Source organism: Theropithecus gelada, chromosome 11, assembly GCF_003255815.1.
Source record: "Theropithecus gelada isolate Dixy chromosome 11, Tgel_1.0, whole genome shotgun sequence".
Classification (NCBI taxonomy): Eukaryota; Metazoa; Chordata; class Mammalia; order Primates; family Cercopithecidae; genus Theropithecus; species Theropithecus gelada.
This window is the reverse complement of record NC_037679.1, coordinates 128,567,934-128,595,098: the sequence shown is the minus strand read 5'-3', so window position 1 is coordinate 128,595,098 and position 27,165 is coordinate 128,567,934. Positions and strand designations below refer to the sequence as shown.

General features: G+C 38.7%; 1 protein-coding gene across 2 annotated transcripts in view; it reads left to right on the top strand.

Moving 5' to 3' along the window:
• The first annotated feature begins 4,171 nt into the window (after positions 1-4,171).
• CPNE8 (copine 8) overlaps positions 4,172-27,165 on the top strand; it is a 230,607-nt gene continuing 207,613 nt past the window's right edge. Inside the window, exon 1 of one of the 2 annotated variants that reach the window (XM_025403626.1) lies at positions 4,172-4,366. In XM_025403626.1, the coding sequence (XP_025259411.1) occupies positions 4,269-4,366 (98 nt within the window). In that variant the 5' untranslated portion in view covers positions 4,172-4,268. The remainder of the gene's footprint in view (positions 4,367-27,165) is intronic. The other variant, XM_025403627.1, reaches the window with a different exon arrangement.

Sequence of the window (27,165 nt, the reverse complement as noted above, 5' to 3'; positions counted from 1 at the left end):
TAAAATCTCCAAAATAAAAGTTTAGACGTGTCATAATTTATATAATTAAATTTTATTTTTAAAAATTATATTCCTTTCCGTATTGTGCTAACTCTAGCAACAGAATTTGAATATACTTTCAAAGTTTTATTTAAAGCTTACTTCACTATGACGAATTTCAAGTTCGTCAATAAGCACAGAATTCAAGTTCAATAAGCACAGAACTTGAAAAAGTCGGCAAAATGGAAATAATAAATGTTATTGATATGTATTACTTTTCCTAGGGCTGCTGTAATGAATTACTGCAAACCGAATTGCTTAAAACGACAGAAATTTATTCTTTTACAGTTTTGGGGGACCAGAAGTCTAAATTCAGGGTGTTCCAGGGTCAGGCTCCTTCCAAGGTCTCTAAGAAAAATCTTTCCTGGCCTCTTCCAGCTTCCTGGGGTTACTGACGATACTTGATATTCTTTGCCTTTGGTGGCACAACTTCAGTCTCTGCCTCTGTCTCCACATGGCCTTGTTCTCTGTCTGTATTTTCCAACTCTCTCTCCTCAAGCACACCAGTCCACTGCTGACAGATACTATGGAAGACCTAAATAAATGGAAAGATACATAATGTTCATAGATCAGAAGATTAATTTGGACCAAATGTCAATTATTCTCTAATTTGTTGACAGAATTAATGCAACCCCAGTGAAAATCTCAACAAGACTTTTTGTGGACCTTGTCTAGCTGATTCTAAAATTTGTACGAAAATGAGAAGGATTAAAAATGAAAAACCAATTTTGAAGAGGATCAAAGTTGGAAAAGTTATACTACCTGACTTTAAGAATTATTTTAAAGCTACAGTAATCAAGACTCGGTGGCATTGGTTTAAAGAAATACAAATAGGTCAATGGAATAGGATAGAGTCTAAAAAATTGACTCATAGATATATGTTAATTTTTGGCAAAGGATGCAGAGAGTTTTCAATGAAAAATGGTAGTATTTTCAACAAATGGTGCTGGAAAAGTCTGATGACAATGTGTAAAAATAAGAACTTTGATTAGAAAAATCAAAATGAATTATAGAGATAAATGTAAAACCTAAAACTATGAAATTTCTAGGGGAAAGTATAGAAGATGATAATTTTTGTGATCTCACATTAGACAAATATTTCTCAGTTTTGACATCAATATTTTGATTTATAATAGATAAAGTTGAAGAACTAGATTCATCAAAATTAGAAACTTTTTCTCTTTGATAACAGTTAAGAGAATGAAAACACAAGCTACAGACTGTCAGAAAATATTTTGTAAACCACATGTGATAAAGGTCTTGGATACAGAATAAAGAATTTTCAAAACTCACAAATAAGGAAACCAAAATCTAATAAAAAACAAGTAAAATATATGACGACACTTCACCAAAGAAGATACATATACATATAGCAAAAAGACATAGGAGAATACGTTCAACATCATTAGTCATTAAGCCACATGAGATATTACTACACATCTGTTAGATAAGCTAAAATTTAAAAGACCATAATAAATGTTGGCAAGGATGTGTGCAACCAGATCTCTCATATACTGTTGTGGGAAAGAAAAGTAGTAAAACTATTTTGAAAAAAAGTTTAATAGTCTCTTTTTCTTTTTCTTTTTGAGACGGAGTCTCGCTCTGTTGCTAGGCTGGAGTGCAATGGTGTGATCTGAGGTCACTGCAACCTCCGCCTCCTGGGTTCAAGAGATTCTCCTGCCTCAGCCTCCGAGTAGCTGGGACTGCAGGCACGTGCCACCATGCCCAGCTAATTTTTGTATTTTTAGTAGAGATGGGGCTTCACCATGTTGGCCAGGATGGTCTCGATTTCTTGACCTCGTGATCCGCCCACCTTGGCCTCCCAAAATGCTGGGATTGCAGGCATGAGCCACCGTACCTGGCCTTAATAGTTTCTTAAAAAGTTAAACATACACATTCCATATGATCCAGCTATTCCACTCCTAGGTACTTACTCAGAAGTAATGTAAACATATGTCCACAGAAAGAGTTGTACATATATGTTCATATCAGTTTTATTTGTAATTGCCCAAAGTTCGAACAACCAAAATGTCCATCAACAGGTGAATGGACAATTTATAGCGCATATATACAACGAAATACTATTCAGTTAAAAAAATAGAATGAACTATTGATGCTAACATAGATGAATCTCAGAATTTTGCTTAGTAGAAGAAGCCAGACCAAAAATACTACCTGCTTTATGATTCCACATACACAATTTTTAAAAATGCAAACTCATCTATAGTGACATAAAGATCAGAGGTTGCTTAGAGGGTTGTTTCAGTGATGAAAGGAGGTACATAAGAAAATTTTTGGGGTGATGGAATGATTCATTATTTTGATTTTGGTGATGGCTGCACGGAGAGATACATGAGTCAACATTTATCAAATGATGGACGCACTTTATGTGCAGTTCATTATATATCAGTTATATCTCACTAAAGTGCAAACAAATTAGAAGTAAGTATCCCACATGTTGACTACTAAAGTTTTCAACTTTCATTTCTTCAGTAGGCTTCTGTAAAGTAAAAATCTGGTGAGCTTAAACAAAAAATCTAGATTTCTATGCCAAATTAATTTTGAGCAGTATAATAGAAATGCCTGGAGTTTTAGGGCATTTCCAAATCGCAGTAAAGTACAGTTTAATTTGTAATAGGACAAGAGGAAGAAAGAAAAGAAAAAGAAAAAGCGGTGGGTGGGGAAATCAGGAAAGGAAACCAAATAGAAACGGGAAGTACACTCGGCAGGGGAAGCGGCAAGACTGCACCTACACGCTCTCACCCGCCTCTACAGATTCTCTAGGCAGGGGGCTACAAGTGGATTAAAATGTTACAACTCAAGGTAAGTCCTCCACCGCAAAAACTGCTCCTCCCAGACTTAGCCCAACCAGCTGGAAACTCCATGCTTGGAGCGCTGAATCTGGCGGGCGGACACCCGCCCCCTCTCCATCCTTCGCCTTCCAGCTGCGCCGCGTCCTGTTCTCCGTCGCCGCCTGGTGGCGGGCGCCCGGGACCCGCAGGTGCTCGGGTGAGGCAGGACTGAAGGCGCGGGGAATAAAGGTCTCTGCAACGGAGGGGCGCCGCATCTACCTCCGGATGCTTTTGCCGCGACTGCATCTTGGCACCAGTCTTACTGCCCTGGAATGCAGTTTCCTCAACGCGGCGCTCACTCTGACTCCTCTCTGCTTTAATCCGTCAGGTCTCAGGTCTTGCGGGTGGGAGTCGGGTGAAGGAGCTGCCTTATATGTTTGTGACACCCACCCGCTGCCCCCATTTTCAGGTCAGAACTTTCATGCCTTTGGAAACGAGGGACCCAGAAGAGCCCTTATTGTAGGAGGATTGTCGCCGTTATACCTCTAAGCTCCAAAAAACCAAGGGGAGACACAATCCAGATTGTTCCCTTAAATCCCAAGTAGTATTGTTCTTTCCACCTTAGAGTCCGTCCCCCGCCCCCACCTGTCCCATATATTGATCGGCCACTTTGCCACCGCGTTCCAAGGTTTGGAGAGCGTCACAATGCCCCACCGTCCCCAACTCTTAAGAGGCCGACGGTAGGCAGTCCAGAAGCTAGGACCAGACTCATCTGCCTGAGGGCACAGTAGGAGGGACGGAGGGATCTCCCATGAGCTCCGAGGGCGAGGTGAGAACCAATTGTAGGGAGGAGGGGGGCTTATAACGGGGCAGTTAGGAACCGGCAGAGGTACCCCCACCTCCAGCTTTCAACTCAGGCGAGGAAACTTCGAGACCTTCCCGTCCACACCTGATTGACAGGAGGAAGCTGTCGCGGCCCAGGAGGCGAGTGTGGGTGTGCAGAGGTAGAGACGAAACCTAAAAGCTCGCAGAGCCGGCGAGGGCTTGCAGTCCTGGACGGTACGGGTCTGCGTCTGGTGCCCCCTACTACATCAGGCTGCTTGCTGGGTCCACCAAGCCTGACCCCTCCAGCCAGAAGGGGATCACGGATTGTGTCCGCCGCCCGGGCTCCTGCCTGCCGGAAGGGGGCTGGGAAGCCGGGAGCCCCGCGCGCCACTTCCCCGGCAGCGTCAGTTTCACCCAGTACTGGCTCGTGGTTCCCTCGTGGCTCTGCGCGGAAGTCCGCCTCGCCCTTCCCTCCCCCATCCTGCGCGCTGCCTCCGCCTCCTTCTTCTGCCTCCACCCTCAACCCCCATCCCCGCCTGACGGGAGCTAGCCCTCAGTCCTCCCGAGCTCTGGTTGTGAGCGCCGGACAAGTCCAAGGCGCCTCCTCCCAATATGGACAGCCGCTACACCAGCACTGCGGGCATCGGGGACTTGAACCAGCTGAGCGCTGCCATCCCGGCCACGCGAGTGGAGGTGTCCGTGTCCTGCAGGTGAGGACGCAGCCCTTCGCCTCCCTCCTACCCTCCTATCTGCGGGGTTGGTAGCACTTGGAGAGCGCTCGGGGTACCACGAGGCTTTGCGCGGGCGAGAAGTTGCCCCATGAGTGGGAAATATCTCAGCAATGGGGCTGGAGTTATCCTGGGTCAGGTGACACAGGGGAGTGGGAATTAGAAGCGAGTGGTGGGCTCCGGGACTGGGACTTTTTATTTTCTTTCTGGGAAACGCTGTAAAAGTTGGCTGGGCTGTGACTCAGCTGCGAGAACACCGGCCGCCGCCCAATTTACAAGCCTGTTTTCCGTCCCAAACCCGGGCTAGATGGTTGCGTGATGATCGGAATCGAAGGGGACAGCACTGCCAAAAGCGCTCGTGACCGCTGCACGCTTCGGCCCGGGACTCCCTCTGCTAGGCGTGTGCAAACCTTCTGTTGCTAGGGTTGGCTCCAACGTCGGCAGCTTTCTCCCCACCCACTTCCTGGAGCCATCCAGCTTGCTTCTCCCCCACCCTTCCGGGCTTTTTGCCTTTTGCCTGATAGGTAGAAATTTCGGCCCTCCTTGCAGACGAATGTTGCCTTACCTAAGATCTGGGAAGTCACGACTTTGTTTTGTTTTGTTTTCGGGCCCAGACACATTTGAGTGCTTGTAAGAACTGACTCTTGGCCGGGCGCGGTGGCTTACGCCTGTATTCCCAGCACCTTGAGAGGCCGAGGCGGGCGGATCACGAGGTCAGGAGTTCGAGACCAGCCTGGCCAATATGGTGAAACCCCCGTCTTTACTGAAAATAAGAAAATTAGCTGGGCGTGGTGGCGGGCACTTGTAGTCCCAGCTACTTGGGAGGCTGAGACAGGAGACTCGCTTGAACCCGGGAGGTGGAGGTTGTAGTGAGCCGAGATCGCGCCACTGCACTCCAGCCTGGGCGACATCGCAAGACTCCATCTCAAAAATAAATAAATAAATAAATAAAATAAAATAAAATAAAAAATTAAAAAAATTAAAAAAAGGAAAAAAAAAAGCTGACTTTCAACCCTGTCCAGAGACTGTAAATTACAAACTCGTTGTCCTGACGTTCTTCCGGTTAGTTGCCCTGTAAATAAAGCAACATCACTGCTATATTGTGGACGATTTTGAGAAGGAGATAAGCGACGGTGCTAAATTGGTGTTGGCCATTAGTTTGCGAATTAATATTGACCCTAAAGCCCACTCCCTTGTTTGCATAATTGGGTCTGTCTCACTGGAAAACTGCCTCCTCATTTATCCATTTTTGCCCTAAGATTGTTTTTATGCCCTCAAATCCTCCCTTTCCTTTCCTTAGCAAACTTGCCTTGAAGAAATCTAATAAATTTGGGTAATCTTGATGTAAATAAGTTTAAAATTCCATCAATCTTGACATTGCATTTTCACAAACTGACCCTAAAGCCAAAGGAATTCTTTTCTGGGGCTGGAAATTCGAGCACCAGCAACCCTAGTAGAAGTATTATTTGAGGGTAGAGGACAGCCTTTAGCCCTGAAACTATCACCTGATGGTTTGCTCTGCCGCCTCTTAAGACTGATCTGGGACTATGGAAATAATCATGCTGATAATGATAGCTAACATTAAGCTCTTGCCTTATTGCTGTCACTGTTTTAAGTGCTGCCTGAGATTTTTCTGTCAATGGAACAGGTGAAGCTGTATGGAAAACTCTTTAGAGAATTCACAGGACTTTTTCTTTTCTCTGAAGCTGGTTTTGGATGTTAGAGGGAAGTTATTGGTATATACAGATAATGGATAGCCAAAAGTCCTGCAATAATAGCATTACTAGAGTTCTTATCCTCTACTCAACAGTCTGCAAAGTCTAAATGGCATGTGGCCTATACTTGGAATGAACATAAAAGAATATTGTCAATCAAATCTGAATTTTTCCATGAGCTTTTTAAGGGAAATTATATCTAAACTGGTCATTCTGCCAGTAGGGCCCACGTTTAATGGAGCCCCTTTTTTGATGCATGTTTTCTGTGAGTGTGCTGGGCAATTTGTTTCAGTTTGCTGCCTCGGCACCTGGAAATCCCTTGTTCCAGCTTTTTTTCATAACATTGCTTTGACATTTTTTTTTTAATTTTTAAGATTTCTAATAGGAAAAAAAAAAATTCCTGAAAGAGAATGCAAATACTTAGTGTCAAGCCTCTCTGCCAGGGCCACTAGTGCTTAGTCTATTGTTTGAGCTTACTATTTACTATAAGTTTGAGATAAAAAGCATCTTTTGGGCAAACAGAAACATAATTAAATACTCAAGTTAGTGCCTTTGGAATAGGTTCAGGAATAGTTCCTGAAAAGGTGGATTAAATTTATTTTTAATACATTAAAATTCAAAAATAAAAATATTTGAGTTTTGTTGGATCTTGTAACCATAGAAGGTGATTTAGTTTGGGCTTTGGCATCAGAGACCTAAGTAAAATTCTAGCTTTGTGACTTGTTCTTGCTATCTTGGAGTAAGTTCTTATTCAGTCTGTCTAAGCATTCTTATCTCCAAAAATAAGAATAATTATGGTATTTTCCTTATATAGAGTGTTATCAAGGTGATGTGTGAAAGCACTTACACAATGCATGAAACAAAAACATGTTTTCAAAAATGTTAGCTATTATTATAATATTGGAAATAACATTTGTTGAATAAATGTGTTATGTATGATTCAGGTATGGAATTCTGTAAAAGTCTTTCTCTTTTGAACTTCAATAAGTTGGTTAAATAACACAGGGATAGAACCAGCATTGGGATACCTGTTCCCTCTTTCTCTATCTTCTTTAATGTGCATCAAGAACATGTTTTGTAGAAAGTTTGTGGGGATTTCACTTAGCAACAAGGCACAGTTGAAGGCCTCTAAGCTTTACTATGGGCAGGCAGAGTAAGGAATTCCCTTGCCTTACTATACCAGAGACTGAGGATTTGCCAACACTTCAAAAGCAGCTCAGATTTGAATAGGTTCTTTCTTTCTCATTCTTTCTTTCTCTCTCTCCTTTCTTTTCTTTTCTTTCTTTCTTTCTCTCTCTTTCTTTTCTCTTTTCTTTCTTTCTTTCTTTCTCTCTCTTTCTTTCTTTTTCTTTCTTTTTTCTCTTTCCTTTCCTTTTCTTTTTTCTTTTCTTTTCTTTTCTTCTTTTCCTTTCTTTCTTTCACCTCCTTTCACTGTCCCCTATCATTAAAAGTTTTATGGCGAAGTTTTTATCTGCATTTTGGGGAAGGTGGAAAAGATCAACAATTGAAGCTTGAATATAATTCATGGAAATAATTTAGTCTGTTTATTCATCAAGTGTCTGAGTGCCTTTTATATGTCTATGTTTATGCTAGGGTCTATGAGAAATGCAAAAGACATTCTCTTCTCTGAAAATGTAAAATCTGATTGGGAGATAAACATTACATAAGATATGGTAACAGGGCTAAATTCAAAGATGAGGCTCATGCATGAGGAGGGAAAGGACCATTGTAGAATAGGGTGCTTGGAATATATTACAAAGGGGAGATGGGGCTTGGGCAGAGACAAGCTGGATAGGCATGGTTTGGATTAGAGATGGGACAGTGTACATGGAAGTTTTGTAGTGGCTATAAATTTGGTGTGTTAAGGGGGTGGGAGGTACCCTTTTCTATATGTATTTATACAGAGGCAAGCTCCTGCTGTTTGACTTCCTTCCTCTTCTACCCATTGTCTGGCTCTTCTTGCATTCATTTTCCTTTATTGTGTAAATTTGTAGATTTTTAAATTAATTAGCTTACTTAATTAACTAAAAATGCCTGTAGCTGAAATGATACAACCTTGAGAGATAAACTAAGGTAATATTTCCATTTTGTTCTGAAAGCTTATTACTATAGAATTAGGTAAACTCACTGGGAAAACTAATATGCGGTAATCTCCTGTTTTCCTTGGGTCCTTGATTTGTTGCACTATTTCACTGATTTTCGCCATTTTCTCTGATTGAGAAGTAAGCTTATCAATTATAAAAGCAGTGAGAATATTGTGTATTTCTCGACTTTGTATGTTAGGTATCAAATGTACATCCTGTCACAGAAATAATCCTATAATGGTGATAATACGGACTATTTTTTTATTTGAGATGGAATCTCACTCCGTGGCCCAGGCTGGAGTGCAGTGGTGCGATCTCTGCTCACTGCAACCTCCACTTCCTGGGTTCAGGTGATTCTCCTGCCTCAGCCTCTCGAGTGGCTGAGATTACAGGTGCCTACCACCATGCCCAGCTAATTTTTGTATTCTTAGTGGAGATGGGATTTCACCATGCTGGTCTGGAACTCTTGACCTCAAGTGATCCACTCACTTTGGCTTCCCAAAATGCTGGGATTACAGGCCTGAGCCACTGCCCCCCGGCCAATACTGACTTTAAACATTAAAGTGGAAGGAAGACTATGAAGTGGAAAAGGCTTGAGTACCTACTTTGTGCTAGGCATTCTAAAAAGCCCTTCCTGACCTGGTATAAGTCTATTGCCTCATCTCCCATCACTCCTTGCATGAACCCAGCAACTATATATAGTCTAATAAACAGGTGCTTGCCATAGACCAAAATGCATACCAGATAAATACGACTAAAAAATACTCCTAAAAGGTACAGTCCCAAAGCGTGAGCGTTCATCCTGGACAACCAAACTCCTCCTGCTTTTGTGGCTACACAGGTGCTGCTCTTTGCCCTGCCCTACCTCCCTTCCCCTTCTTTTCTGAATTAGGCTGTGCTCCTAAGTTGGATTAGTCCCAAAGTAGCCGGGGTGTGCCAGTGTCATAGGTATATTACAAATCTTAGTCTTTCTACTCTCCTTGAGGACAAGTTTTGTCTCTTTCATGTCCATGTACTGTATTCTGAGCTTGGCACAGAATATGTAGTTAGTAAATGTTTGATGCTGTGGTTCTATAGCCAAATTGTCTAATGTGGGGAGGGGGGTTTCTCCTGTTAAAATATCATTCTTAGGTCCCATAGCAGATCTATTGAATCAAAGTCTCCAGAGATGGGACCCAGGAATCTGAGCTCTTAACAAGTTCACCCTGTGCTGGTTATACACACTAATTCTTTTAATCTCCTGGTTTCGTGAGTAAGTGACTCTGACTATAGTCCTTGATCTGAGTTAGTAATATCCACCCTACTAGGGTGTTAGGAAGATACTTTTTGATGGTGTGCTGGAGCTTAAATGGGTTTGGGAACAGAAATTTGTAAGTCAGTTGTAAAGTGACTATTAAAAATTGAATTGTATAAACAATATTAAATTATATTAAAAATAAATGTAAGAAATGCTGAAAGGTTATAACTTCCTAATTGCTTTACTACATTTTACTGTCATCTATTTTTTTTATAATCATCTATTCTCTATTTTTTAATCTGTGCGTTGAAAGTATTCTTCAGTGGTTTGCTTCTTTCTGTTCTCTTCCCAATTCATGTATGCCACCTTGGCAGCTTGAAATCAGCCATAGTGGGAATATTTACACCATGGAAATTGGCAAACACAGCAAATCAGTGCTTGACTTACCCTTTTGTCATCTATACTTAAGAAAGCATTCTGTGGGTATCAGTTGGCTCTATGGAGTTTATAATAGAAGTACTATATGTAACTTACTATTTGTAGATTGTGTGCCAAGCTACATACTCTACATATCAGTAAAATATAACAAATTTTGTACACAGACACACATTCAGCTTTTTATTGGGGATCCTGTTTTAAAATATATACTTGCACATCACTGTTTATGGACTTTTTATAAAAAATATATATAAAAGAAAATTATTGTTGTTTGTCTGGTTCAGTTCTGGCTATTATAATAAAGTACCAGAGATGAGGTGACTTATTAACATCATACATTTATTTCTCACAGTTCTCGAGGATGGATGTCTGCAATCAGAGTGCCTACATAGTCAGGTTCTGGTGAGAGCTTTTTTTCAGGTTACTGGCTGCCAACTTCTCACTTTCACATGGCCTACAGAGAGTGAGAGAGCTCTCTGGGGTTCCTTTCATTAGGACACTATTCCCATTCATAAGGGCACCATCATCATGGCCTAATCATCTCCCAAAGGCCCAACCTCCTAATATCATCACATCGGGGGTTAGGATATCAACATATGAATTTTGGGGCGACACAAACATTCAGTTCATAACACTGTTGTTAGATTGTCAGTATTAGAAGTGGTAGTGTCAAGTTCAGCACTATCTCTGGTCTTCCTTCTCTACTGCAGTAAGTGGGGTTGTATGATTTTATAATCCATAAAAGTTGTGATAGCAATTATATTGCAGTAGGAACTTATATACTTTTAAATTTCTCCCTCTGCTTTTCATGTGGTCCTCTCTACACCTTTATTCTTCTCTTACTTTGAAGTTGTATTTTTCTTTCCCTGTTTCTCAATCCACTGGTGGCATATCCTTTGCAAGTTTACATGTTACAAGTCCAGCTACACTTAGTTATTAACTGACCACCTGTGAAAACAAAGTTACATTCCGAGAGAGAGCGTCTGAGCCTTTTTGGAGTTGGCTGTTTCAGGTAGATACCTGTGCTGTTCTAATGATCTGTGGTGAAAGGAATCAAAGTGTTCAAACACAACAGTTGGAGGCTCTACCTTAGTCCACATTGGTTCATCTCTTAGCACACTTTACCTTTCTTTAGTCAGACAAAAAATTTGAAGGTACTATGTAAATAGGTTGTCAGCTGATAAATTAAGTTATATAAGCTAGGAATATTAGACTGCCTGCTGTGCTGTGAATGAGCCATATGACAGGTAGACGGAGGGTAAAGTTGTTGTAGGCCGTAACATCCTATTCTGTCTCTGCAGCTGCTGAGATCCTGCGGTTCAAGATTGTAGTCATCCCATAGTGCCTTTTTTGATCACATTTAGGTTTGTCTTAGTCCCAGAGTTTCAGTAAAATTTGTCCTGGGAACTTTCTGAACTGTGGCGTTGAAGTCTTAATGTGAGAGTTGCCCTGGTATATATATATATTTTTTCAGAGAAACACCTTATTTAACATTGTTGTTCCACCAATATTTTAGTTTGCTTGTGTTTTTTAGCATTCAGGGCCTGAGGGGTTCTAAAACAGCCCTGGTATGTGGAGAATGCTAGTCTAGAAGCAGTTTAAAGGACAGGATCCCACAGGAGAGGGTGGTAATAGCTGTGCTCCTTTAGGTCTGTTATTTGTGTTGTAACAGGCAGAAGCCTACATCCCCTATTTGAGTTTACTCAAGGCTGAGAAGAAATACAATTCCTTTCAAAGAGATTTCATCCAGTTCTTAGCCTGTTTGAAAGCCAGTTTTGTTTAGCGTTGAGGAATGTGGTGTAGGGGTAGATTAGCTCTACCGCTTAATATCTCTGAAACATCTGTTCCTCAGTTTCCTCATCTGTAAAGTGGGGATAATAATAGCCCCTACTTCTTATAGTTTCTTTGAGGATTAAGTAAGTTAATACATGTAAGTGAGATAAAACACTGCTGTGACATTAGTTAAGCACTTGATGATTACAAAAGGATAATAAAAAAATTAAAATCCTTCACTATTCCATCAGACTATGAGCAAATGAGTTCATTTCTGTCTCATATATAGCATCACATTTATATTCTCTCTCTGTGTATATTAATATATACACACATATATAATATATAATACAATATGTAATATATTAATTGTGTGTATATAATATGGAATATAATTGTATACTCTATACAATATTTCTTCTATACTTTTCTATTAATATTATATCATGAATATGTTGTTGCTATTAGTCTTTGGAAACATAACCTTCCATGTCTGTGCAGTATTCTATTATATGGTTGTACTATATTTATTTAACTTATTTAGCTTGTTTTGGTTACTTCCATCCCATTCCTATTTAAGTACGCAGAATCAAGGCTAAGCTACTGGCTGCACTTTTCTAAATACTTTTATTACCATAAGAACGTTGCATTTAGAGATTAATGAGAATTTGAGGCAGCAGAGTATAGCAGCAAGAAAATGGAATTAGAAATCAGACAGATGTCTTTAAATCTCATTTTTATCCCTTTTTGGAATGTTATTTTGGGTAACCTGTTTAAACTTTTGGAACCTCATTTCCTAATCTGTAACACAGAAATGATTTAAAAACCAAAATTTCAAGGTTGTTGGATAAGTAAATGAAATAAAGTCTGTACAATGTCCAGCCTGTCACAAGAAAAGCGCTAAGTAGCTACTAGTCTTATCCCAGTTTCTTCAGCATTTTACTGTGTGGCACACACAACATAGAATAAGGTATCTGTACTTTGGAAAATTTACAGTCAATTTGGGGAGTCATAGAAACATAGAACCAAGGTGACAGTGATAAAGCTGCATGTTATCCCATGCTGATTAATTCAATGTGGAGAGAGTGTAGAATAAAACAGTGGTTAGAGTAGTGTGGATTTATAAATGCACACTCAGTTTCTACAGATTCCACCCCATAGGCCCACTTCTGCCAAGACACAATCGGTCATGTGGGATTTGACAGGTAGGAGGTAGTCTGCTGTAATAATCAAGTTTTAGAACCAAAGAACGTTCTTGTATCTGCCCAATAAAATCAATGGGCTGATATTTAAGACAGCTCTTTCGTGTTGGACATGATAAAACAGATACTGCAGTAGTTGCCAACACGGGCTGAGGGAAGGCAAGTATTTATTGCCCCTAATAAAATAGGATGTATTTAAAAGATGCCTGCCCCAGGGACCTATATTCACTCCCTGATACACAATACCTTAATGTTGGCAAACTTAATGACATCTTTCAGTGTTAATGCCTCTCCAGCCAGGACCATTAGCTACCAGACATTCTTGTTCAAATTGTGAGGTTTTTTGTCAGGTTTATTCTGTGAAGAATAATGCTGCAGACCTTCTGAGGGAATTGTCAGCTGATTTTCTGAAACTCTGAAGAAACAAAATATCATTGATAGTTCCCAGCAAATATTTCTATTTATTAGACAGTAAAGGAATTCAAATATAAGCTGTTTCAATGAAGCCAAGAAGCATGCAACTTTTGGACATTTGCCATCTTTTTTTTAAAAAAATTAATCTCAAAATCTAACTCTTTGTCAGACAATGTATACAGTGGTTAATGTGGGCTAATTCAATCTTTGCCATTCTGAAAAGAGGTGATGTTATGTCCTGTTTTACGAGTGAAGAAATTGAGGTTTAGAGAGAGTATAAGTAGTTTGGTCAGAGTCACATATCTAGTAAGTGGCAAAGGTGGGTTCCTAATCCATATATGTCTAATTCCTAAGCATATGCTTATGACCATTAGCTATATTATGTTGTTCTTCCATAAATTCTTTATTGTAGGCTTGAAGAGTGGAACTCTTTTCTGTCAATATCAGTGTGTTAGTAACTAAAAAAAAAAATTATAAAGCTTAGGAGACGCAATTATAATAGATGATATCAACAGTACTCTACCACAAAGGAAACATTTCTCAGAGGATGCAAAATACAGAATTCTTTCCTGTTTTTCTGTTCCCTACTGTTGAGAGCTTTGAGTAGAGAAATTCACAGGAGTGGCATAAAACTTGAACCATGTGATGTTTTATTTCCAGTATTGATTCTTATCTTTTTCTGGTGCTGAGTTACCTAATGAAGATGTGGGAAATTAAGTAATGAGAAGACAATTTAGCTAGAAATCAGCAGGCAGGGTGAGATGAAAACTAAATACTAGAGAGAGGTGATGGACTGGGCAAATGAAAAGTAAGAAAAGTTCATTGAATTGACTATGTGACATTTGAATTTACCAGTGGAGTTGAGAATTGACCTCAGGCCCTACCATTTCAGTCCAGTGCTTTCTTAGTACTGGGAAAGTCACCGTTTAACTTGCTAGTTTTTCACTAATACTTAATTCCAGAGTTTCCCTTTATGGCAAATTCATTCTTCAGAATTTCATGTAAATAAAATAACTACTTAGATATTAACAATGTCAGTACATTGTTCTGAGCTATATGAATTGTGGCATGAGTTTGTAAAAGTCAATTTTTTCTTACCTTGCTAATTAGCTTCATGCTCTCTCTCTCTCTGTGTATGTAAAATAAGTAACAAGTGACACATTAATTTTATTAAGAATGATCTCAAATGTCAGAGAGTGTAATGAACCAGAGATATGATTATAATTGCCATTACTGGTTGAAACCAACACATATCTCCGCCTTAGCATAATAGTGGTTTTATAATCATTTTGAGAAATAAAATTCTCACTGTCTGCAGATCCTTATTGCATCCATCTCCTATAACTCTGAGCATTCCTACAAACCTGTTTTATCTAAAGGTACTCCTATAAAGGAGCACTCTTTTATCTAAATGTACTACTATTTGTGGATTTTTCAGGTAATTGAAAGTAACACAAACATTATTCATTCATGTCTTAAATAGGTTTTCATGTTTCCAAGCTATAAGCAAAGAATATGAGAGAGAGAGAGAGAGAGAGAGAGAGAGCGCGCGCTAGAGTGAGAGCAAGCAAGACTAATGTGAGAACTACACCAGAATAATAAATGTATTTGCTAAACCCATCTCAATTACCTACGATTTTAGATGTAGCTTATTATCTGACTTATCTTGGTATCTCCACTCTCAAATTAATTATGGAAACAGAGATATTAGAAAGTTGATTACAATTGATTTTTATGTCAGTGGTTTCATCCAAAGCCCCTTGTAGGCATTGAGGAAAGGAGACATAATCAATATCAGGTTACTAGTGAACTTCTCTCTTAATTGATAATTTAAATTAGTAAATTAAAAAATTTTTTTTGAGAAAAATTTGAAATATGCTACCTAAAAGATGATTGATTTTTTAACTTAAGATGTGTCTTATAATGGCTTTAATTTCTTTGTTTCACTTAAATCACTGTGCCATTGGAATGTCATATATATGGCATCTTGCTTCCTTGTGGAACACTTCAGCAAAGAAACAGCATCTGGTCTGTTTCTGGAACTAGCTCTGTGACCTTTGACAATCATTCCACTTCATTGGATCTTAGATCCTATAGAAAGGTTAGGTCTCTGGTCAAGATGACCTATGATATTACTTGGAGGTTCATAATTTTATGATTGGAGAAGCAGGACCTTGAAATAAAATGGAGACATACTCCAGTTTAAGGAAATAATGTGATTGTCAAAGCCCATTGTAAACCAGCTAAACCAGGTGGTGATAATTTATGTTTAATAAAATAAACAAAAAAGGATATTTTACTTTCAAAATATTTATCTCAGAATGTCTTTAAATAGACAATTCCTCTATTGTATTTAAAATGATATTGATATATGAATTTTAATTTTAATCAGAACAACAAGTACAGATATAGAGTAAAATTTATTATATTTGAGTTTTTTAAATAAAGAAGGTTTGTGAAGAAAAAGTAATAGGGAAAGGAGTAGTATTGTTACTGGAAAGGGGTCCCAACCCAGACACCAAGAGAGGGTTCTTGGATCTCGTGCAAGAAAGAATTCAGGGTGAGTCTATACAGTAAAGTGAAAGCAAGTTTATTAAGAAAGTTAAGGACTAAAAGAAGGGCTACTCCATAGGCAGAGCAGCACCAGGGCGGCCGGTTGCCCATTTTTATGGTTATTTCTTGATTATATGCTAAAAAAGGGGGGGATTATTCATGCCTCCCCTTTTTAGAATATATAGGGTAACTTTCTGAGGTTACCATGCCATTTGTAAACTGTGATGGCGCTGGTGGGAGTGTAGTAGTGAGGATGACCAGAAGCCACTCTCATTGCCATGTTGGTTTTGGTGGGCTTTGGTTAGCTTCATTATGACAGCTTGTTTTATCAGCAAGGTCTTTATGACCTGTATCTTGTGCTGACCTTGTATCTTATTCTGTGACTAAATGCCTTAACCTCTTGGCAATGCAGCCCAGGAGGTCTCAGCCTTATTTTACCCAGCCCCTATTCAAGATGGAGTTGCTCTGGTTCAGACATCTCTGACAGTATTAATATATATTTAGAAAACCTTAATTTCCTCCAAACAGTTTAACTTTGTTGCCATATTACACTTGATTTTCTAGACATAGGCTCTTAAACCTTTGTGTGATCATGAGACTTTAAAAATGTAGGCTCTAATTCCAGTGTCTAAGGTTTTTTTTTTTTTTTTTTTTTTTTTTTTTAAAGAACTATTGTGATAGATTATTTCTAATACCAACTACTTGCTATTTCAATGTCCTCATTTTCCTTAATATTCTCCCCAAGAGTTGTCAAGTTCTGCTGTTGCTCTTCTAGTTTTTTCTCTCAATGGAAATCTGTAACAAATTGTATTCATGGAAATGAAGAGTGTTTGATATGAATAGATATCTGTGCCTTTTCAGTAATTTACTTTTCTAATATGTTACTTTAAAAAAATCATTTATGTCTCTTTGTCAAATAGAGAGTTTTTAGTAAAGATGTCAGATGGATTCGGTCTTGTGTGCTTCCTCTGATCAGTTGTCACCGAGTGTGGGCTAACTAGGCTTTCTGGAACAGTTGACTTTCAAAATGAAATAAGCCAATACTATGAGTCATGTATGCTATTACTTCCCTACCATTATAATGCTTGACTTACTATATTTCATAAGCTTTATGAATGGTTTCAGTACTTTTAAAATCACCTTATCAGTCACCAAGACTTGCTTGTTCCGTTCTCCAAAGTGTCGGTCACCTCCTTTCCATTTCTGCTATCTCCACTCTGGTTCAAGAAGTAACCATTTTTCCTCTTCTTCACATGTGTAGTGAGCTTTACATGTTTAGTTAGCTTTGTAAACAAAGGTTGAATTACATGATTTTTCTTTGCAGAAACTTCCACTGTTTCAGCGTGTCCCCTTTGTTTACAGAGTGAAGTCCAAGTACACCAGCATGTGTTCAGAGTACTTACTCATCCTGCCCAGATTCCTTTCCCAGTATCATCTCAGACATGAGCACCAGCCAAAGTGGACTAGGTGTTAATTCCCACATTCCTTTGTATCTTCCCTTTCCCCACCCTTGTTGGTACTTTCCTACAGCCTGAGAAGCCTTTCCCCTATTTGCAGCTCTCCTTGCTTGGTTGTCAAGATTTACCTCACTCAGTGCAATTTGTGTTATTTTACTAGATTCTTGAAATTGAAATTAATTGTTGCTTCCTTGGAGTTCCCAGACAACATTTCTTGTGCATTCTTTTTGTTCTATATTGACTTAAAAATTTTTAGGTTTTTGCACGCCTATCTCCCCAACCAAGTTTAAAAATACCTATTTGTTTTATCATTGATTATTGCAAAACCAGATTTTGTGCTTTGCACATGAAAGGTTTTCAGTAAATGTTTGCCACTTGATAGATTGGAAGAATGAATGTGGATATCTATAAATTTGAATATGTTTATACCCTTAAAAATATTAGTTTATATTTCCCAGGCGAGGTGGCTCATGCCTGTAATCCCAGCACTTTGGGAGGCTGAGGCGGGCAGATCACATGAGGTTGGGAGTTTGAGACCAGCCTGACCAATATGGAGGAACCCTGTCTCTACTGAAAGTACAAAATTAGCCCAGCGTGGTGACGCCTGCCTGTAATCCCAGCTACTAGAGAGGCTGAGGCAGGAGAATCACTTGAACCTGGGAAGCGGAGGTTGTGGTGAGCCGAGTTCGTGCCATTGCATTCCAGCCTGGGCAACAAGAGTGAAAACTCCATCTCAAAAAAAAAAAAAAAAAAAAATTAGTTTATCCACATAGTGAAAACATTAAAATGCCTGATTTTGCTGTTCAGTAAAAATAGAATTATTTAATCTTTGTTTATATAATGTTCTACAAAGTTTTATTTGTGAAGAAATGATAAACAAATAAATTTAAATTAAAACAGATTGTCCTCAAGCAGAGCAAAGCTAATTTTAGAAGTGGCCACAGTACCTGCTAAATATTGACAGATAATTTGGCCAGGTGCAGTGACTCATGCCTATAATTCCAGCACTTTGGGAGACCAAGGTGGGTGGATCATTTGACGTTGGGAGTTTGAAATCAGCCTGGACAACAGGGTAAAACCCCATCTCTACTAAAAAATACAAAAGTCAGCCAGGTATGGTGGTAGCGGCCCATAATCCCAGATACTTGGCAGGACAAGGCAGGAGAATCTCTTCAACCCAGAAGGCAGAAGTTGCAGTGACCTGAAACTATGCCACTGCACTCCAGGTTGGGTGACAGGGTGAGACTCTCTCTCTCAAAAAAAAAAAAAAAAAAAAAAAAATATATATATATATATATATATATATATAAATGTTAACAGATAATTTGCTTAATCTGGGTATGAATACAATGCAAAAAAGAATATAATTTGCATGTGTGATATCCTATATAAAATACCTAAGTAGAAAAATAAGTAAACGTATCTTTTACTCAAGGAAAATTTTTGTCTTGGGGAATAATATTTCTTAAAGTACTTGGTGAACTAATAAAGTGCAGCAGCACATGATGGTTTCACTTGGGTATAATCTAGGGTAAGAAGAGCTGTTTGGTGGCCTGGCCACTTGAGGAAGCAAAACTTTGTTTATGTGCCGATGTACTTCTTCCAGACTGTGTATTTTTAATCACTAATTTAAATTTTGTGCCACACAATGCAAAACAAAATTTTAGAAAAGCCAAAATCCAACTGAAGAAAAGTGTCAAGGATGAGAAGATGGAAAACAATGCTTTCTATAAAAAAAGGAAAAGACAGAACTTGTTTACACATGTTCAAGTTAAAAATGAGCAAGTTTACTTAAGTCAACTCACTATCCATAAATCATGTCTTTCCTACATTTGTCTGGCTATAAAGTTTCTTTGGATGGCCTAAGTAATTTCCTAAGTGCTTGCAACAGCTGTAGTATCTAAGTGCTCAGTTGATTATATTTAGCCTAAAATGTTGTCATCCCTGATTACATCAAGTATTTCCAGAGAAACATACCTCATTAGTGGCTATAACTATAAAATTAGAAAAAAAGAGAAAATTACAAAGCCACTTTGTTTCAGTGAGGTCAATAAATGGTAATACAAAGTGATGATGATGATGACTGATGAATATTATTTCCAGCACATATATAAAATGCTGTGATTTTAAAAATGCAACTATTGTGGGGTTGTGTCATTTTCATTTTGACAGCATGGTCTAAACCAGCTATTGTCAACAAGAAGCACCATCAAAATTGCTTCAGAGGTTTTGCCAACTACTTCTGGACGCTCCTGAAAATTTTAGGTTGCTTTCCTACAAGGGACTAAGTTCTCCCCATCATTTTCTCTAGCCCCCAATACCCCAGTAAAACTTCTGTCAGTTGAGCCTCAGGCCTCACCCTCCCATTCCTTCTACTTCCATATTGTCTCTTTCACATGGCTGACCATTCTGCTAACTAGGTCCAGGCCAGTCTGACCCATGCAAAGACTATGCACTAGTTCCTTGATTCTTCCAGCCTCACAATCTCTGGCCAACCTCCTCCTCCTCGCCAGGAATCCTCTACTTTGAGCTGGTAGAGTTGTACTCAAAAAGGGCAAATGACACCACACTATTACTCCCTTGTTTAAGACCCTCTAGTTGCCTGTATAATGAGTCATCAGGATCTTGCAAACCCCGACTTAAATTTTCAGCCTCATCTCTGTCTCTCCATGTCCCACTACCCTCCCCTTCTCCCCTTTTGCCTCTAAACTCTTTCCTAAACTCTAAGTCACTTCAGACTCCTGCATTTCCTGAGAAAACCATGATGTTCACACTGTGGTTCTCTCTGGTAGGAACAGTTCGGCCTCACGTTGTTATCTCACCTGATGGACTCTGCCGATAGTTCAAGCATCATTCATACTATAAAGACTTTTCCTGATCCTTCAGATTGAATTGTCCACCCCTCCCTTTCTCTAATCTGTAGTGAGTTTATTTATTATGCATATTCCACATTTCACTGCACGTATTTGTTTACAAATCTGTCCCCTTAATGCAATGTAAATAATCTAGGGCCTGGAGACCAGTGTGTTCATATCATGGTCTCCAACACCAAATCCTTTATCTGGCACTTAATAACGTAATGCTGGTTGAATAAACATTTGAATGAGTGTCAGATAGCTATTAAACTGTAAACTCTCATAAGATAAGAATCATGTCTTATTCAGCTTTGCATCCCACTTAGCTTCTAGTCCAGTGTATTGCATATAGAAAGTGCTTGATAATTATTTATTCAATACATAGTTGAAGAAAGGAAAGCTAGTGGAAGAAAAGCGTATCACATATGAACAGGAACCATGGCTGGAAGACTTGAAGGCCAGAAAGAGTATAGTATTAATTGAGTTGAAAAAAAATCAATTGTAAAAAGGCAGGATGAAGGAGACATGGCTAAGCAATTGCCAATGCCTGTTTCATTCAGTGATTAATAGTCTATTAATCTAGCTAATTGTGTAAAATATTTGGAAGTTCATTGTCCACTTAGCTGTTAGCAAGTGAGCTGAAATGCGGATCACTTCATGAAGATAAAATTGTAAAAGTATACAAAAAAAACCCAAACCAAACTATGTTGAAAAGAGCAAAGGAGAAAGTACAAATCACCCCAACTTTCTTACCCAGCTATAGGTCAGGCCAAGCAGATATCTCTTTGTGCATTTATTTAGAGGTATATGAGGCATATTTCCATTCATTTTTTTTTTTACAATGACTTAGGTAAGATGGAAGTTGAGTTTTTTCCCTTGGATTTTGGCTCCAGATATTAAAACCTGAAACTAGCTGCTGCTTTGCAGGTCTAGTACCCCCTGCCTGGAGAGCATCTCTCCAAGGGAATGATCTCAGCTGTGTTCTCAATACACCCCTCTTCCTATCTGTCTGCCTCCATGGAGCCTTCACTGCTGTTGTTAAAACGTCGCTGTTGACAGTGCCACTGGGAAGTTGCGGTAATGCCCTATTGCTACAGGGCCTGGCATGAGGCCTTGCTGTCTGCTGTCCCTGTAACTCTGTGTATAACTCTGCTCACTGCCTCCTGGTGCTTGTCTCTGTTGATTTACCAGATCTTTGTGGTTCTATGTGGTCCTTCTAGGTTCAGTCTCAGCAGGAGTCCTCCTTTCTAAAGACTCCCTAGGTGTCATCATGTCTTTAAATCCATATATTCACAACTTTTTTGCTCTGTGGGCACACACCCCACAGTTCCAGGCTCCAGACTGTGTGGGCCTGTCTTTGTCTCTGAATCTGGGTCTCCCATCTGACTCCACCTTCTTTTGTAAAGAAATTCCTCTCAGAGTTTCCTATTATATATTCCTTCCACCAGACCCCAGCTGGGCCAACAGTATAAACTTAAAAAGATATCAAGAGGATTCATTTTTCATTTTACCAGGAGGCTCTTCGGCCCCTTTTAATTTCATAGAAGGCAAAAGGAACTTGGAGGAGCAGCCTTAGGCTCACATTACATCTCTTCTTTCTTCTACAAATTGGACTTGAGATCAGGGCTTAACTATTCCCATACACTACTGTTGTAATGCCTGGCACATAATATAACATGCCCAGTACATCTGTGTTGAAAGCAAGCATGAATGAATGTTTTCGAATGAATTTGACCTTTTTCCTTAATCACAGTTTAGGACTTTGTCACTTAATTAGGGCATTGCATATCCACTCTACATTATTCTCTTTGCCTTTGCCTCTAGGTAGTTTTTCTAATATTTACTATATGCTGAGTTTGCTCTAAGTGCTTTATATTTACTAACTTACTCCTCAAACAACTCTATGAGTAGGATACTATGATCATCTCCTTTTCACAGATAAGAAAACTGAAGCCTAGAGAGTTTTAGTTTACACAGCTAGTAAATGATGGAGCTGGTGGTTCCCAGTTGTAATGACTGTTCAGAGGTGGCACCCTACCAGGTGATGACAAGTTCATGAGATCTGGTGATGTTAATGAAGTGGGGAAAAGGTGACAGACTCTTCTTGGGTGCCAGAATTATAAAATATGAAGCTAATAACCCCAGGCATCTATACTAGCCTGTTCTCGCATTGCTGTAAAGAACTACCTGAGACTGGGTAATTTATGAAGAAATGAGATTTAATTGGCTCACCATTCTGTATGCTGTACAGGTAGCATAGCTGGGGAGGCCTCCGCAAACTTTCAATCATGGTGGAAGGCACAAGGGGAGGCAGGCACATCTTTACATGGTGGAGCAGGAGAGAGAGAGAAGGGGGAAGTGCTACACACTTTTAAACAACCAGATCTCCTGAGAACTCACTCACTATCACAAGAACAGAAGGGGGAGGACTGCCTCTGTGATCCAATCACCTCCCACCCAGCCCCTCCTCCAACATTGAGGATTACAATTCTACATGAGATTTGGGTGGGGACATAGAGCCAAACAATATCAGCATCTATGTTTCCCACCATGTAGTTCAGAGAACTAGAGGAAGTAGTTTTTTAAAAAAGATTGAAATAGATAATACATGCATGCAGAAAAAGAGTTTTGATGTTTCTGTCCTTGTTTTTGTTCTTCTCACAGGGTCAGCTACATGCCTGAGTCTGGGCTCTATAAAATATCTGTATTTTCACCATAAATTTCCCTTTTCTTCTGTAACTTACAACTAAATGAGTTCTATTCATGCAGCTAATATTTGTCTGTCTCATAGTAGAGTATTATCTTATTATTTATTTTATTTGTATGTCATTACTCATTTATTCAGGATGAACTTTATTTAAAATGTGAGTGACCAAGTATATTTCTTCCTCTTATAAAATGCCACATCACTTCTTGAAGTCATTTTTCTTTTGGGGTGCTTATACTTTTTTCTCATTAATTTAGAGAATGCTTTGTATATTTATAGCCTTAACATTCTTATATATGATATATGTAACAAATGTTGTATTTTGAGTTTAATTATTATATCATTTTCTGTATATAAGTTTAAAATACATTCATTATCATATAAATTAATTTTTTCTCTAGGCTTTGTATAAAACTTAGAAAGTATCCTGTATGCCAAAATTTTAAAATAGTATGTTACATTTTCTTCATGTTTTTTTCATTGATTCTGGTTGATGATATCTGTTCTGTAATTTACTTTAAAATATTTCAGCAGAGAGTGTCATGTAGATGTGTGTGTTAGACTGTAGAGTTAAATCTCAAGGATCCTAATCAGTTCTATATACTTTGGGTGTGGTGAGTTAGCATTGGAAGTTTAATCAGTAGCTCATGCTCTGGAAGTGGCTACTCCTAACTGTTATACTATCTTTACCCTTTATCAACACCAGAGCGTTCTGTAATTACTATGGATGTTAGACTTAAAAAAAACAAACTGATAAAACATATGGTGATCAGATATGTGGACTGACTACTTCATACCACTATACGGTTATAAAAAAAAAGACTGACAATAACACTGGAGAGGATGTGGAGAAATTGGAACAATTATATATTGCTGGTAGGAATGTAATGCAATGCAGTCACTTTGGTAAATAGTTTGGCAGTTTTTTTTCAGATTTTAAAAATAGTGTTACCATTAGGACCCAGCAATTCTGTTAGGTATATACCCCAGAGAAATGAAGCCATATGTCTGTATAAAAACTTGTTCAAGTCTTCATTGCAGTATTATTGACAATAGCCAAAAATAGAAACAACCCAAATATCTAAGAATTGATGAACCAAAGTGGTGTATCCCTGCAATAGAATATGATTTGGCAATAAAACAGAATGAAGTACTGACACATACTACAACGTGACTGAATCTTCAAAACATCATGTAATCGAAAGAAGCTAGTCACAAAAAGAGCACATATTGTATATGATCATGATTCTATTTACATGAAATGCTCTGAATAGGCAAATACATGGAGACAGAAAGATTAGTGGTTACCAGGGGCTGGGGGAAGTTGAATAGGGTGTGATTTTTGATGGGTTCAGGGTGTTTTTGGTGGGAGGAGAGAGGAAAATGTTCTGAAATTAGATAGTGGTAATAGTTGCACAACTCTGAATATACTATCGACCACTGGATGGTACACTTTAAAAGGGCAAATTTTATAGTATGTCATTTATATCTGAATAAAGCTGTTATAAAAAAGATACGTGGATTAGCTAGACATATTGCACATGTGAACAGGAGATACATGCCTAGTGACTCGGGGTTATGCCCTGTAGAGTGGTGCAGTAGGCCTAGGGACGCCTTAGGTAATGGGTATAAATGTTTAGAGAATTCGCTACGCTTATCTGACCAGAAAGTTAGATATTGTCAACAGAATATTGTCACATCTGCCTGAAGGTGCTATTTAGAGTGTCTGAAAGAACAGAGAGCTGGAAGTTGATTAAACTGATGGAGTACATTGTGTGACTGTTTTGAGTTCTTCTTAGTAATGAATATTTGTCACTTTGGCACAATTTGGCCTGAGACTTGCTTTCTTGGTAACATGCTATTTTGGAGTGAGGTTATAGTGAGAGCTGCATAGCTCACATACTTCAGCTATTGAAGGCAACATATAACTACTAAACAGCCTAGTTGGATAGAATGATTATTAGCAGTTGATACCCAAGAAAATTATTGACTATTATGTATTCATCAAGCTTCCAATCACTCTACTGAATTATCTTACTAATTTAAAAAGCTTTTGTTAATTCTCTTGCTTTTTTTGTGTACAAAATTAAATCTTCTGCAAGTAAAGTAACTTAATTTTTCTCTTTCCAGTACTGCCTAATTTTTACTTTATATCTTTCTCTGTAGAGCCTATGAAATGATGCTAAATAATAACATTATTTGCAGCTCATTTCATTTTGTTCTCAATGATATAGATGAATAGCGTAACAAATACAGACATCAAAAATCAAAATCAAATTCAGAAATCAATAGAAGATTTGCAAAACAGCCTCCAAGTGTTTGCCTTTTCTGTGACTTTGGCCACTTTATTTAACCTCTCTGCATTTGATTAATTTATTTGGAAAATGGATCCTGCTAATAATTGCTACTTGGTATGATTATGGTGAGGGTTAAGTGAAATGATTTATTTAAATGCCCAGCTCAGCGCCTGGCACTTAGTAAATAAATAGTAGCTGTGCAGTTTGTGATATAGATTCGTGTAGAGTATGATGGGGCACCTGGGGAAATAATCAGTGCTACATGCTAGGACAGAGCCATGGAGAGAGGCTGAAAGAGGAATTCTCATTTCCTAGTAGGAAAGGGGTTGGTGTGGAAATTTTGGGAAAGAGAATGTTCTGGGTAAAATGTAAATGTAGAGAAGTGTGAGGCAGGATTCCTTTGAGGGACTGCAAAGAATCTGGTGTCTGGAAGCAAAGACTGTAAGAAATAATATGGATAGAGGTGCAGCTGGAGACATAGCCGGGGGTCAGAATGTGGCAGGTGTTCAGTGCAATGTTATGGAGTTTGGAATTTCTGGAGGGAATGGGTTTTTTGCAAGTGAGGCATTTGCTCAAGTATTTACAATAGAGAGTTTTCTCCTGGAGGCATCTTGGTGAATGAACTGGGATATGGGGGACAAGATGACCTGTTACTGAGGCATCTTGCTTGGAGGAGAAGAGGTTGGACAGTGTTGCTGGCTGTATTAGTTTCCTGTGGCTGTTGTAATAAATTGCCACAACCTTGTTGGCTTAAAAGAACAGAAATTTGTTTTCTCACAGGTCTGGAGGCCAGAAATCCTTAATCAGTATTGCCGGGCTGAAATCAAGGTGTTGGTAGGGCTGGTGTCCCTCCAGATGCTCTAGTGGACAATCCATTCTCTGCCTTTTCCAGCTCCTGGTGGTTGCTGCTAGCATGCTTTGGCTTGTGACTGCATCACTCTTGTCTTCAAGGCCAAAATCTACAACTCTCTCTGTGCTGTCACTGTCTTGTCTCTTCTGTAAGTGTCAAATCTCCCTCTGCCTTCCTCTTATATATGGTATATGTGATTGAATTTATGGCCCTTCCAGAGAATCCAGGGTAGTTTACTCATCTCAGGATTTATAGTTTAATCACATCCGCAGAGACCTCTTCCAAATAAGGTCACATTTACAGGTTCCAGGGATTTGGACCTGATATGTTTGGGTGTCCATTATTTTTCTTTCACAGTTGTTATTTACTAGGACAGAAAATACAGGAGCCATAAGATTGGGGGAAAGATAATGAATTTAGTTTTGTACCTGAGATTTAGATTTTTAAGAAGACCCATATCCTGCTCTCAGTCTCCTTTTTTAAAAGAGTTTTTAAAGCATAAACATGTTTCCCTTTTCCAGTTGAAATCAGGAGTTGCATTCTGTATCTTTTTCTGAAAGTTTGCATTACCCTGAGTTAACCCTTCATTACTTCAAACCCCTAGGTTCTTGTATTTATCTCAGGCTAACCAGAGCTCTGACATGTCAAGTTCTGACAAAGCATAGGTTTCTTTTTAAGTAATTTCCAAGGATATCAATCACAGTTGAATGCCTCAGAAGGAATATAGTTATACTGTTAATTCTCCTTCCCTCAAATTTCTGTTAGTATCTAACCCAAATTCACCCATGCAAAGGTTGAAACTGTAATTTTATAACTGGCCTTTTCAGCTTAACAGTAGTAATAAGTACTTTGAACAACCAATTTCAGCAGAAACTGAAAAATAACTTAAAGTTTGTTTTATCCCTAGTGTCTGTTGGGTAATATCTGTCATTTATGATAAAGTTCTTGCTGTATATTCAGGCTACCAGAGGAAGCTGTTGAACTGAAATTTTTAATCTATTTGTGCAGCTTCAAATCTGAAAGTCTATTCTTACTTTCTTGAAAGCCAGATAATCTTGTTAAGTACTTTCCAATGACCCTAACCGTCAGAATTACTTGGTATCTTAGATTCTGGCTGACTTTGGCTTTTTAATAAGTTTCGGTTTTAAAATATTTCTTTCTTTTTCTTTTTCTTTTCTTTTTTTTTTTTTTTTTTTTTT